The sequence below is a fragment of the Manis javanica genome, chromosome 1 (genome assembly GCF_040802235.1).
Source record: "Manis javanica isolate MJ-LG chromosome 1, MJ_LKY, whole genome shotgun sequence".
Lineage (NCBI taxonomy): Eukaryota > Metazoa > Chordata > Mammalia > Pholidota > Manidae > Manis > Manis javanica.
The window spans coordinates 41041507-41056600 of record NC_133156.1 but is presented as its reverse complement, the minus strand read 5'-3'; the positions used below and the strand labels follow the sequence as shown (position 1 = coordinate 41056600).

General features: G+C 39.6%; 1 protein-coding gene across 1 annotated transcript in view; it reads right to left on the bottom strand.

The window, feature by feature from the left end:
* Positions 1-15094, bottom strand: part of TTC1 (tetratricopeptide repeat domain 1) — a 54366-nt gene that overhangs the window by 19052 nt on the left and 20220 nt on the right. Inside the window, exon 3 of the mRNA XM_073231656.1 lies at positions 1192-1252. Coding sequence (XP_073087757.1) covers positions 1192-1252 — 61 coding nt within the window. The remainder of the gene's footprint in view (positions 1-1191; positions 1253-15094) is intronic.

The window sequence follows — 15094 nt, the reverse complement described above, 5'->3', positions numbered from 1 at the left end:
CACACACGGAATTATGGTCAGAATCCTAAAAGAAAATTGCCTATTCACTCCTTTCTCAGATTTGAAATACTTAATATTAAAATATAAAAAGATATGCTTTCAAAACTAGAAAAAAAGGAAGTGATGATTGCTAAACCAAGATAAAAAAAAATTTAAGCCTAAGAGTAACAGGGAAAATGTTACTACTCCTCAATTTCCTTTTTTTAAAATTGGAATATAGTTGATATACAATAGTATATTGGTTTTAGATCTACAACATAGAGATTTGATAATTATATGCATTAGATGCTTGCCAGGTTAAGTGCATATTCTCCATTACCACACCAAGATATTACAATATTATTGGTTATATTCTCTATGTCGTACTTCCAATTCTATGACTAGCTTATTTTACAATTTGCAGTTTGTACCTCTTTATCTCCTGCACCTATTTCACCCATCCCTCCACACTGCTCCCTATGGTAACCAACAGCCTGTTGTCAACCAACATGTCTATATTTGTGGGTCTACTTCTTTTTTGCTTGTCTTGTTTTTTAGATTCCACATGTAAGTAAAATTACATGGTATTTGTCTTTCTCTGCCTGGCTAGGTTTCTAAAGCATATACACTTTGGGATGTGACAGAAAGCTAATAAAATATTACAGTTGCCCCAAATTATCAGAATGAACCCAATTTATTCGTAAGCAAAGGTAGGAAATGCAGGACATGAAAAAATCTCTTTACTTAAGGCGTCCAAAGAAAAAGGCACATTAAAGAGAAACCAACCGAAGTACAAGCAAAATACTTCCCTTGGCCATTCTGGAACCACTGGGCCACTATTTATAGCATTGCTGCAAGTGAGAAATGGGGACCCTGTTTTTACAGCAATGCAGCAAAAAGCCTTTTATCATTCCAGGTTACAGTTTTCAAAGCAATAGCTGAAGTGTTTTTCCTGATTTCTGGATTGACAAATAGTGGATTACAGAAAAGAAAAGCTATGCCTGTGTCAAGAGACACGGATGGTAACTGGTCACTGTCAGCTAACAATGTGGACCTGGTGGAAAAAAAAGGCCAAGGTATTAGGAGGCAACACTGTCCTGTTGGCAGTTTAGGTTTGCTAGTTGTTTCCAAATGTTCTTTGGTGTGTCTTCATAGGCTCTGAAAAAAACAAGTCAAGATGGCCAGACATCAGTGCTGAAATACTCATCTTACCTCCTTTCTTAAACTGTGCGTTTCCCTCCTCCTTTAGTCTAGTGCTCTCTTCTCTTCTTTTCTGAAAGAGATCAGAGAATTGCATAATTTCTCACAACATTATTGTAAGTGAACAAAAAGGTCAGTTTTCTTTATGCATTAGGCTATTGGAGCAACTTGATTTTTTTTTTCTAAATAAGTTATTTTATTTTATTTTATATATATATTTTTATTAGTTTTATTTTGGTATCATTAATCTACAATTACATGAAGGACATTATGTTTACTAGGCTCCCCCCTTCATCAAGTCCCCCCCCACATACCCATTCACTGTCACTGTCCATCAACATAGTATGAAGCTGTAAAATCACTACTTGTCTTCTCTGTGTTGCACAGCCCTCCCCATGACCCCCCCACACTATACATGCTAATCGTAAGGCCCCCTTTCTTTTTTCCCGCCCTTATCCCTCCCTTCCCACCTGTCCTCCCCAGTCCCTTTCCCTTTGGTAACTATTAGTCCATTCTTGGATTCTGTGCTTCTGCTGCTGTTTTGTTCCTTCAAGTTTTCTTTTGTTCTTATACTCCACATATGAGTGAAATCATTTAGTACTTGTCTTTCTCCGCCTGGCTTATGGAGCAACTTGGTTTTTAAGAACTGGGTCAATTTTACCTAAATCTCTGATAGAAACACACAACCGTCTGACTAATAATCATATTCTTGATATTTAGAATACACAAAACCTAGCTTTTTACATTTCTGTCTTTTGCATGGAATGATAATTTAGGCATCATTTGATTTCTGCTTACTCAAAATGAAACTACACAACATAGCCACTGGTATACATTCCACTGTAAATTCAAATTCTGGATCTGCTACTTATTAATCACATAATCTCAGACAAGTTTCAGATCTTTCTGAGCTTTAGCTTCTTACTCTAAAAAATGCAGCTTTAACAGTTCTATGGATTAATGGATAATGTAAAGCTCCCAATCTAGTGATGGCAAGGGTTCAATAAGTGACTATTATTTTTCTGTAAAATAAGAAATTTAATACTTACTGAGCTACAATGGCGGTTTGTGACATGAAAGAGATAAACAGCATATTGGCAGAGCACATTATGGGGAATGAGTCTCATCTGCAGGGGCAGGGAAGTATGTTCTTAGCAGGCTAACACAGGGAATTTTGAAGAGACCCAGATAAATAAATCTCTCTCTTCAGCCTTTTCTAACTACTCAGAAATTTACACAGACAGCCAAGCACCCATCAGCTCATGGGAGAACAAATGTTATTCTGCAGAGCAAAGATGACACGTGTTGAGTCCCTATGTGTTTTCAGCCCTGAACATCTTAGTAGTGTGGTAGGTGCAAGCAGAGCTGGTAGAAGAGTCTGCCTGCCTGCCACCTTTTGACAGTCCTTTTTTTAAACGCAGAATTTCCAAAAATATCTTCCTTCATTCTTGAAGCTTCTGACTAAATTAAAAATATCACATCACTGGAGAAGATTTGTAAATATGCTGTTGAGCCCAGGGTGCTTCCCACATGCCTTGTTATACTCTGGATGAAACAGAGCATTTGATGAATCTCAATAAAAAAACTAAAAGGTAGGTATAAACTGAGCCTAATTTTTTTATGGCATCTATCATGTGCCACGTATACAGCAGATACAATAATTATTTAGTTATAACAGAAGATGGGCTATTCTATGGGAATACAGAAAAAATAAAATGGGTGATAATGATGGGAATCAAAGGTAAGAACGTGGCCACATTCACTTAGTATTACCCAGGAGGGAGGACTGTAACATTCTCTATCCCACTGGTTAAGATTTTTGGATGCAAGCAGAAAGACTATCTCAGGCAAAAAGAACTTTAAGGGAGGTAAATTTACTGGAAATATAGTGGAATCACAGAATCAATGGAAAGCCTAAAATAGGTAGGACTAAATCACCTCTGTTTAAGTCAAGAAGCAAGAAAGCAATAAGTATCTTCTAGTGTAAAAGTCTGGTGAAGACAGAGCTATCAGCAGCAAATAAATCTCAACAATTCCTTTTTCTTTGCCCCAGTCTGAGATAAAGTCTTGGTCAGAAATACCCAATAAGCCAAGCATAGGTCCTTTGCCTTGGCTGTCAGAGAATGTAGTGAGGGACATGGGGTACTGACATTCAACACGATTATAATGCATGTGAATTCCTCCAAATAAGAAGCGGGAGTTGGATGCTGGAAGCCAAGAAAACTTCATAACAAATCCAGTTAAAAGTTACTTCAACCATGATAGCAAAAGGAAGCTTAAGAGAGAACAAAGTTAGAGGCATCAGGCACTCTGATTTCAAACTATATCACAAAACAATACTAATTAGAACACTATGGTATTGGCATAAAAACAAATGCATATCTCAATGGAACAGAATAGGGAGCTCACAAATAATCCCATGTATATATGCATGTATATATGGTCAATTAATTTAAGATAAAAGAATCAAGAATATACAATGTGGAAAAGACATTTTCTTTGATAAATGGTTTTGGGGAAACTGGGCAGCCACATGTAATAGAATGAAATTGGACTACTATCTTACATCATACATAAAAATCAACTCAAAATGAATTAAGGACTTGCACGTAAGACCTGAAACCCTAAAATTCCTAGAAGGAAAACACAGGCAATAAGCTCCTTGACACAGGTCTTGGTGATAGTTTTCTGAATGTGACTCCAAAAGCAAAGGCAACAAAAGCAAATATAAAGAAGTGGAAATACATCAAACTAAAAAGCTGCGCAGCAAAGGACACCATCAACAAAATGAAATGGCAATCTACTGAATGGGAGAAAATATTTGCAAATTCATAATCTGATAAGGGGCAAATACTCAAAATATATAAAGAACTCATACAACTCTAACTCAACACCCAAAAAGCAAATAACCCAATTAAAAAATAGGTGGAGGATATGAACAGGCACTTCCCCAAAGAAGAAATTCAGATGGCCAGCAGGCACATGAAAAGATGTTTCACATTGTTAATTATCAGGGAAGTGCAAATTAAAACCACAATGAAATATCAACTCACACCAGTAAGGAAGGATGTGGGATTAATGGGCTTAACATATAAATTAAGTAATATAGAAATCAAATGTATGAAGATATGTGGCTTGGTTGTCTCTCCTAAACCTCTGATGTTTGGTCAAGGACAGAGCGATTAAAGCCATAAAAAGTTTCTACAGCTCATGACCGCCCTCACATGGTTTTGGTATCCTTAAGGAGTGTCCCACCCTTGGGTGGGACTCAAAGATAGATGATGATCATGTGCTGAATCCCCTACTCAGAATTCTTCAGATATTCATTTACTCAATAAATATGAGGAGTGCCTTCTCGGCATTACTCTTGAGCTGTTATGCCTTGAGTCCTGTGGCTGGTCCGTTCAGGTCTTCGACATCTCATCGCGTCGCCTCCTTAATCTGCAGGGCGGAGACAGAGAGGAGGCCGACAGAAGGACAACATTGAAAAGAGAAGGAACAACAAATATTGGCGAGGATGCGGAGAAAGAGGACCCCTCCTACACTGCTGGTGGGAATGTAAATTAGTTCAACCATTGTGGAAAGCAATATGGAGGGTCCTCAAAAAACTAAAAAGAGAAATATCATTTGACCCGGGAATTCCACTCCTAGGAATTTACTTAAAGAAATAAGATCCCAGATTAAAAAAGACATATGCACCCCTACATTTATCGCAGCACTATTTACAATAGCCAAGATATGGGAGCAACATAAGTTGCATCTACTGATGTCCATCAGTAGATGAATGGATAAAGAAGATGTGGTACACATACACAATGGAATACTATTCAGCTATAAGAAGAAAAGAAGTCCTACCATTTGCAACAACATGGATGGAGCTCGATGGTATTATGCTCAGTGAAATAAGCTAGGCAGAGAAAGACAAGTACCAAATGATTTCCCCCATTTGTGGAGTATAACAATGAAGCAAAACTGAAGGAACAAGAGTGGCAGACTCACAGACTCCAAGAAGGGACTAGTGGTTACCAAAGGGGAGGGGTGGGGAAGGGTGGGTGGGGAGGGAGGGAGAAGGGGATTGAGGGGTATTAAGGTTGGCACACATGGTGTGTGGGGGGTCATGGGGAAGACAGTGTAGCACAGAGAAGACAAGCAGTGATTCTGTGGCATCTTACTAGGTGGATGGTCAATGACTGCAAATGGGGTGTGGGGGGGACTTGATAATATGCGTGAATGTAGTAACCATGATTTTTTTATATGAAACCTTCATAAGTGTATCAATGAAACCTACCTTAGTAAAAAAGAACTCATACAACTCAAAAGCAAAAAACCCAAACAGTCCAAATAAAAAATGAGCAGAAAGTCTGAACAGACATTTTTCTAAAGACAACATACAGCCAACAGGTAAATGAAATGATGTTCAAGATCATTAATCATCAGGGAAATGCAAATCAAACCACAATGAGTTATCACCTCACACTTGTTAACAAGAAACAGCAAGTGTTGGTGAGGATATGGAGAAAAGGGAATCTTTGTGCACTATTGGTGGGAATGTAAATTGGTGCAGACACTATGGAACACTGTATGGAGCTTTTAAAAATTAAACATAGAACTACCATATGATCCAGCAATTCTACATCTGGTTATTTATTCAAAGAAAATGAAAACATTAACTTGAAAAGATGCATGCATTCTAATGTTCACTATAGCATTATTTACAATAGCCAACATACAGAAACAATCTTTTTTTTTTTTTTTGAGAGGGCATCTCTCATATTTATTGATCAAATGGTTGATAACAACAACAAAATTCTGTATAGGGGAGTCAATGCTCAATGCACAATCATTAATCCATCTCAAGCCTAATTCTCATCAGTCTCCAATCTTCTGAAGCATAACGAACAAGTTCTTAGATGGTGAATGAATTCTTACATAGTGAATAAGTTCTTATATGGTGAACAGTACAAGGGCAGTCATCACAGAAACTTTCGGTTTTGATCACGCATTATGAACTATCAACAATCAGGTCAAATATGAATATTCGTTTGATTTTTATACTTGATATATGTGTGGATCCCACATTTCTCCCTTTATTATTATTATTATTATTATTATTATTTTTTTTATTTTACTTTGAGAGGGCATCTCTCATATTTATTGATCAAATGGTTGATAACAACAATAAAATTCTGTACAGGGGAGTCAATGCTTAATGCACAATCATTAATCCATCTCAAGCCTAATTCTCGTCAGTCTCCAATCTTCTGAAGCATAATAAACAAGTTCTTACATGGTGAACGAATTCTTACATAGTGAATAAGTTCTTACATGGTGAACAGTACAAGGGCATTCATCACAGAAACTTTCAGTTTTGATCACGCATTATGAACTATAAACAATCAGGTCAAATATGAATATTTGTTTGATTTTTATACTTGGTTTATATGTGGATCCCACATTTCTCCCGTTATTATTATTATTATTTTTATTTTTATTTTTAATAAAATGCTGAAGTGGTAGGTAGAGGCAAGATAAAGATAGAAAACATAGTTTAGTGTTGTAAGAGAGCAATTGTAGATGATCATGTGTGTGCCTGTAGACTATGTGCTAATCCGAGCTAGACAAGTGCAATAAAACATCCACGGATGCAGAAGCTTTCTCTCAAAACGGGGGGTGGGGGGAGGAGGTTCTAAGCTTCACCACTGTTGTTCCACGATTTCTAACCTGATGGCCCCCCTGCGACTGTGCCTGTCTTAGGCTGTTCCTCCCTTGAGGAATCTTACCCGTCTCTGGCTAACCAGTCATCTTCCGGGGCCATACAGGGAGATGTAAAGTTGGTAAGTGAGAGAGAAGCCATTTGTTTGAAAAGGTTAGCTTTTTACTTCTTTGCAGATTTATGCCCTGTGGCTTCTATGCCCAGCACTTGTCTCGAGGTATCTTTATCACCTGGAGGAATTATGATGCTTGGTAAATTCGATATGAGGCACGAATTCTATTTAAGGGTTGTAATTAGGAAGGAAGAAGAAAAGCTATAGAGGTAGCATATGGAAGAAAACATGGGAAGATTGATTATTTCTTTGACATATCTTCTTGTAGAGTAACTTAAGCATGTATAGGTTTTAAAATACTAACTAAATTGTGCACACATATTAACATAATAGGAATACAGTTACATAACCAAAGCAGATATATAATTACCAGCCATCTCCAGTGAAGACAAGAAAACCAGTTAGGTACCCTAGGCATTTGTGAAAATTTGTCTATTATATGATGGATATTGTCCAACTGTACTTGAACAGTCTGAGAGAAATCAGACAAATTAAAGCAACCCATTTCTGGGAACTGTTCACACCCCATATGTTCTTTTAACCGTAGATAGTCTGTAGTCGTAAGATTTTGGAGCGCTACAACTTGCACCTCTCCTAATTCTTGGTTGAGTTCCAACAGTATAGATCCAGTCAAATTTGTTGTTTTACTGTATGCACAGGCCAGCTTAGATATCTCCTTCTTCATTCCAATGGCAAATCCAGGAAACGGTGGGATGGATGCAGCTACAACTGCAGCATTGCCTGGATCTTTGTGGAGGTTTTTTGATGATCATCTTCTGGTATGAGTCTTCCACAGAGTGCTGATGTTGGAAGTTCTTCTTCATATCGTATCTTAGTTCATTTTCTGGGTAGCCAAATTAGGCTTTGATCTTCTGTATAAAAACAAACAGACCCTTTGCCCACACTTTGATATGCCCTTTATACCATTGTGTAGAACTCATTGGAGATCACCACACAGGAACTGCTTTTTTTTTTTTTTATTAAGAGAAAGGAATATTATCAGAAAAGTGTACCTCCATAGCCAATCATCTGACACCCTTTAAGTGATCAAAATTAAGGATATTTAAAGCATGCGTTAATCTTTGATTTACCATTAGTTTTATCCTATCAAGGAGTAATCCCCCTTTTCTTTCTTTCTGTCTTTTTTTTTTTAAATCTTTGATCTACACTTACATGAAGAATACTATGTTTACTAGGCTCTCCCCTATACCAGGTCCCCCCTATAAACCACATTACAGTCACTGTCCATCAGCATAGCAAAATGTTGTAGAATCACTATTTGTCCTCTCTGTGTTGTACAGCCCTCCCCTTTCTCCCTCCCCCCATGCATGCTAATCTTAACACCCCCTTTCTTCTTCCCGCCCCTTATCCCTCCCTGCCCACCCATCCTCCCTAGCCCCTTTCCCTTTGGTACCTGTTAGTCAATTTTTGGATTCCATAATTCTACTGCTGTTTTGTTCCTTCAGTTTTTCCTTTGTTCTTATACTCCTCAGATGAGTGAAAACATTTGGTATTTCTCTTTCTCCACTTGGCTTATTTCACTGAGCATAATACTCTCCAGCTTCATCCATGTTGCTGCAAATGGTAGGATTTTCCCTCTTCTTATGGCTGAGTAGTATTCCATTGTGTATATGTACCACATCTTTATCCATTCATCTACCAATGGACATTTAGGTTGCTTCCAATTCTTCGCTATTGTAAATAGGGCTGCGATAAACATAGGGGTCCACCTGTCTTTCTCAAACTTGATTGCTGCGTTCTTAGGGTAAATTCCTAGGAGTGGAATTCCTGGGTCAAATAGTAGGTCTGTTTTGAGAATTTTGATGAACCTCCATACTGCTTTCCACAATGGTTGAACTAATTTACATTCCCACCAGCAGTGTAGGAGGATTCCCCTTTCTCCACAGCCTCGCCAACATTTGTTGTTGTTTGTCTTTTGAATGGCTGCCATCCTTACTGGTGTGAGGTGATACCTCATTGTAGTTTTAATTTGCATTTCTCTGATAATTAGTGATGTGGAGCATCTTTTCATGTGTCTGTTGGCCATCTGTATTTCTTTCTTAGAGAACTGTCTGTTCAGTTCCTCTGCCCATTTCCTAATTGGGTTATTTGTCTTTTGTTTGTTGAGGCGTGTGAGCTCTTTATATATTCTGGACGTCAAGCCCTTATTGGATCTGTCATTTTCAAATATATTCTCCCATACTGTAGGGTTCCTTTTTGTTCTACTGATGGTGTCTTTTGCTGTACAGAAGCTTTTCAGCTTAATATAGTCCCACTTGTTCATTTTTGCTGTTGTTTTCCTTGCCTGGGGAGATATGTTCCAGAAGAGGTCACTCATGTTTTTGTCTAAGAGGATTTTGCCTATGTTTTTTTCCAAGAGTTTAATGGTTTCATGACTTATATTCAGGTCTTTGATCCATTTTGAGTTTACTTTTGTATATGGGGTTAGACAATGGTCCAATTTCATTCTCCTACATGTAGCTGTCCAGTTTTGCCAGCACCATCTGTTGAAGAGACTGTCATTTCGCCATTGTATGTCCATGGATCCTTTATCAAATATTAATTGACCATATATGTTTGGGTTAATGTCTGGAGTCTCTAATCTGTTCCACTGGTCTGTGGCTCTGTTCTTGTGCCAGTACCAAATTGTCTTGATTACTATGGCTTTGTAGTAGAGCTTGAAGTTGGGGAGTGAGATCCCCCCTACTTTCTTCTTCTTTCTCAGGATTGCTTTGGCTATTCAGGGTCTTTGGTGTTTCCATATGAATTTTTGAATTATTTGCTCCAGTTCATTGAAGAATGTTGCTGGTAATTTGAGAGGGATTGCATCAAACCTGTATATTGCTTTGGGCAGGATGGCCATTTTGATGATATTAATTCTTCCTAGCCATGAGCATGGGATGAGTTTCCATTTGTTAGTGTCCCCTTTAATTTCTCTTAAGAGTGACTTGTAGTTTTCAGGGTATAGGTCTTTCACTTGTTTGGTTAGATTTATTCCTAGGTATTTTATTCTTTTTGATGCAATTGTGAATGGAATTGTTTTCCTGATTTCTCTTTCTATTGGGTCATTGTTAGTGTATAGGAAAGCTACAGATTTCTGTGTGTTAATTTTGTATCCTGCAACTTTGCTGTATTCCGATATCAGTTCTAGTAGTTTTGGAGTGGAGTCTTTAGGGTTTTTTATGTACAATATCATGTCATCTGCAAATAGTGACAGTTTAACTTCTTCTTTACCAATCCGGATTCCTTGTATTTCTTTGTTTTGTCTGATTGCCGTGGCTAGGACCTCCAGTACTATGTTAAATAGCAGTGGGGAGAGTGGGCATCCGTGTCTAGTTCCCGATCTCAGAGGAAAAGCTTTCAGCCTCTCGCTGTTCAGTATAATGTTGGCTGTGGGTTTATGATATATGGCCTTTATTATGTTGAGGTACATGCCCTCTATTCCCATTTTGCTGAGAGGTTTTATCATGAATGGATGTTGAATTTTGTCAAATGCTTTTTCAGCATCTATGGAGATGATCATTTGGTTTTTGTCTTTCTTTTTGTTGATGCGGTGGATGATGTTCATGGATTTTCGAATGTTGTACCATTCTTGCATCCCTGGGATGAATCCCACTTGGTCATGGTGTATGATCCTTTTGATATACTGTTGAATTCTGTTTGCTAATATTTTATTAAGTATTTTTGCATCTACATTCATCAAGGATATTGGTGTATAATTTTCTTTCTTGGTAGGGTCTTTGCCTGGTTTTGGTATTAGGGTGATGTTGGCTTCATAGAATGAGTTTGGGAGTATTCCCTCCTCTTCTATTTTTTGGAAAACTTTAAGGAGAATGGGTATTATGGCTTCTCTGTGTGTCTGATAAAATTCCGAGGTAAATCCGTCCGGCCTGGGGGTTTTGTTCTTGGGTAGTTTTTTGATTACCATTTCAATTTCTTTGCTCGTAATTGGTTTGTTTAATTTTTGTGTTTCTTCCTTGGTCAGTCTTGGAAGGTTGTATTTTTCTTGGAAGTTGTCCATTTGTTCTAGGTTTTCCAGCTTGTTGGCATATAGGTTTTCATAGTAGTCTTTAATAATTCTTTGTATTTCTGTGGAGTCTGTCGTGATTTTTCCATTCTCATTTCTGATTCTGTTGATTTGTGTTGATTCTCTTTTTCTCTTAATAAGTTTGGCTAGAGGCTTATCTATTTTGTTTATTTTCTCAAAGAACCAGCTCTTGGTTTCGTTGATTTTTGCTGTTGTTTTATTCTTCTCAATTTTGTTTATTTCTTCTCTGATCTTTATTATGTCCCTCCTTCTGCTGACTTTAGGCCTCATTTGTTCTTCTTTTTCCAGTTTCGATAATTGTGATGTTAGACTATTCATTTGGGATTGTTATTCCTTCTTCAAGTATGCCTGGATCGCTATATACTTTCCTCTTAAGACTGCTTTCGCTGCGTCCCACAGAAGTTGGGGCTTTGTGTTGTTATTTGTTTCTATATATTCCTTGATCTCTATTTTAATTTGTTCGTTGATCCATTGATTATTTAGAAGCATGTTGTTAAGGCTACATGTGTTTGTAAGCCTTTCTGTTTTCATTGTAGAATTTATTTCTACTTTTATACCTTTGTGGTCTGAAAAATTGGTTGGTAGAATTTCAATATTTTGGAATTTACTGAGGCTCTTTTTGTGAGCTAGTATGTGGTCTATTCTGGAGAATGTTCCATGTGCACTTGAGAAGAATGTGTATCCTGTTGCTTTTGGATGTAGAGTTCTATAGATGTCTATTAGGTCCATCTGTTCTAGTGTGTTGTTCAGTGCCCGTGTGTCCTTACTTAATTTCTGCCCGGTGGATCTATCCTTTGGGGTGAGTGGTGTGTTGAAGTCTCCTAAAATGAATGCATTGCAGTCTATTTCCCTCTTTAGTTCTGTTAGTATGTGTTTCACATATGCTGGTGCTCCTGTGTTGGGTGCATATATATTTAGAATGGTTATATCCTCTTGTTGGACTGAGCCCTTTATCATTATGTAGTGTGCTTCTTGATCTCTTGTTACTTTCTTTGTTTTGAAGTCTATTTTGTCTGATATTAGTACTGCAACCCCTGCTATCTTCTCACTGTTGTTTGCCTGAAATATGTTTTTCCATCCCTTGACTTTTAGTCTGTGCATGTCTTTGGGTTTGAGGTGAGTTTCTTGTAAGCAGCATATAGATGGGTCTTGCTTTTTTATCCATTCTATTACTCTGTGTCTTTTGATTGGTGCATTAAGTCCATTTACATTTAGGGTGACTATTGAGAGATATGTACTTATTGCCATTGCAGGCTTTAGATTCGTGGTTACCAAAGGTTCAAGGTTAGCCTCTTTAGTATCTTACTGCCTAACTTAGCTTGCTTATTGAGCTGTTATATACACTGTCTGGAGATTCTTTTCTTCTCTCCCTTATTCCTCTTCCTCCATTCTTCATACGTTGTGTGTTTTGTTCTGTGCTCTTTTTAGGAGTGCTCCCATCTAGAGCAGTCCCTGTAAGATGCCCTGTAGAGGTGGTTTGTGGGAAGCAAATTCCCTCAGCTTTTGCTTGTCTGGGAATTGTTTAATCCCGCCATCATATTTAAATGATAGTCGTGTTGGATACAGTATCCTTGATTCAAGGCCCTTCTGTTTCATTGCATTAAATATATCATGCCATTCTCTTCTGGCCTGTAGGCTTTCTGTCGAGAATTCTGATGTTAGCCTGATGGGTTTTCCTTTATAGGTGACCTTTTTCTCTCTAGCTGCCTTTAAAACTCTTTCCTTGTCCTTGATCCTTGCCATTTTAATTATTATGTGTCTTGGTGTTGTCCTCCTTGGATCCTTTCTGTTGGTAGTTCTGTGTATTTCCATGGTCTGTTCGATTATTTCCTCCCCCAGTTGGGGGGAAGTTTTCAGCAAGTATTTCTTCAAAGAGACTTTCTATCTCTTTTCCTCTCTCTTCTTCTTCTGGTACCCCTATAATATGGATATTATTCCTTTTGGATTGGTCACATAGCTCTCTTAGTATTGTTTCATTCCTGGAGATCCTTTTATCTCTCTCTCTCTGTCTGTCAGCTTCTATACATTCCTGTTCTCTGGTTTCTATTCCTTCAATGGCCTCTTGCATCTTATCCATTTTGCTTATAAATACTTCCAGGGTTTGCTTCAGTTCTGTGATCTCCTTCCTGACATCTGTGATCTCCCTCCGGACTTCATCCCGTTGCTCTTGCATTTTTCTCTGCATCTCATCCCATTGCTCTTGCATTTTTCTTTGTATCTCCGTCAGCATGTTCATGATTTTTATTTTGAATTCTTTTTCAGGAAGACTGGTTAGGTCTGTCTCCTCAGGTGTTGTCTCTGTGATCTTTGTCTGCCTGTAGTTTTGCCTTTGCATGGTGATAGAGATAGTTTGCAGAGGTGGTACGAGTGACAGCTGGAAGAGCTTTCCTTCTTGTTGGTTTGTGGCCTTCCTCTCCTGGGAGAATAGCAACATCTAGTGCCTTGTGCTTGGCAGCTGTGCGCAGACAGGGCTTCTGCTTCCTGCCCGATTGCTATGGAGTTATCTCCGCTGTTTCTGTGTGCGTGGCCTGGCTCGGGCTGCCCCTCCAAAATGGTGGAGCCCCATTGGAGGGGGAGCCGCCGGGAGGCTATTTATCTCCTTAATGGGCCTCTGTGCTCCCTGCTGCCCAGGGGGTTAGACTGCCCAGAGATCCCCAGAGTCCCTGCCTCTGGACTAAGTGTCCTGCCCTGCCCCTTTAAGACTTCCAAAAAGCACTCTCCAAACCAAAACAACAACAGCAACAACAAAAGAGAAAAAAAAGAAAATTAAATTAATAATTAAAAAAAAAAAAGGAAAAACACACAATTTTCTTTGTCCTCAGGCGCTGGTCTCAGGTACCCACTCACTGGTCTTGCTGCCCTGTTTCTCTAGTATTGGGGTCCCTGTCCCTTTAAGGCTTCCGAAGAGCACTGGTGAAAAAAAAAACAAAAGCCGCTTCCGTTTCTTTGTTCTCCGGCGTTGGCCTCAGGCACCCGCTCACTGGTCCTGTCGCACTGTTTCCCTAGTATCCAGGACCCCACACATGCACTGTGTCTGCGCTTTGGTCCGGATGGCTGGGGTTGGGTGCTCAGCAGTCCTGGGCTCCTTCTCCCTCCCGCTCAGATCTCTCTCTTCCTGCTGGGAGCAGGGGGAGGGGCGCTCGGGTCCTGCCGGGCTGGGGCTTGTATCTTACACCCTTCGCGAGGCGCGGGGTTCTCGCAGGTGTGGATGTGGTCTGGATGTTGTCCTGTGTCCTCTGGTCTCTATTTTAGGAAGAGTTGTCTTTGTTATATTTTCATAGATAAATGTGGTTTTGGGAGGAGATTGCTGCTGCTCTACTCACGCCGCCATCTTGGCTCCGCCTCCCCAGAAACAATCTAAGTGTCCACTGATGATGGATGGACAAAATTGTGGCATAAATATGCAATGGAATATTTTTCAGCCATAAAAAAGAATGAAATCGAGAAAGAGATACAAGTTGGTGGCATGAGTAGAGCAGTGGAAATCTCCTCCCAAAACCATATATATTTTTGAAAATACAAGAAATACAACTATTCCTAAAAGAGAGACCAAAAGACACAGGACAACAGCCAGACTACATCCACACCTGTGAGAACCCAGTGCCTCGTGAAAGGGGTAAGATACAAGCCCCAGCCCGGCGGGACCTGAATGCCCCTCACTCCAGCTCCCAGCGAGAGGAGAGGAGTCGGAGAGGGGAGGGAGAGGGAGCCCAGGACTGCTGAACACCCAGCGCTAGCCATCCGCACTGGAGCACAGACCCACAGGGCATGGGGTGCAGGATACTAGGGAAACAGGACAGGAAGACCGGTAGTGGGCCCCCGTAGCCGGTGCAACCGGGACAAAGAAAAGTGAGTGCTTTATGAAAGTCTTAAATGGACAGGGACCCCACAGCTGAATGGAAGCGTCCCGGAACACTTAGCCTAACAGCTGGGAATGCCAGGGAACTCCAGGCGCCTTAACCCCCTGGGCAGCAGTGGAGCTTGAAGGCCCCTCACAGTGATAAACAGCCTCCTGCCTGTTCCCCCTCCGATGCAGCTCCGC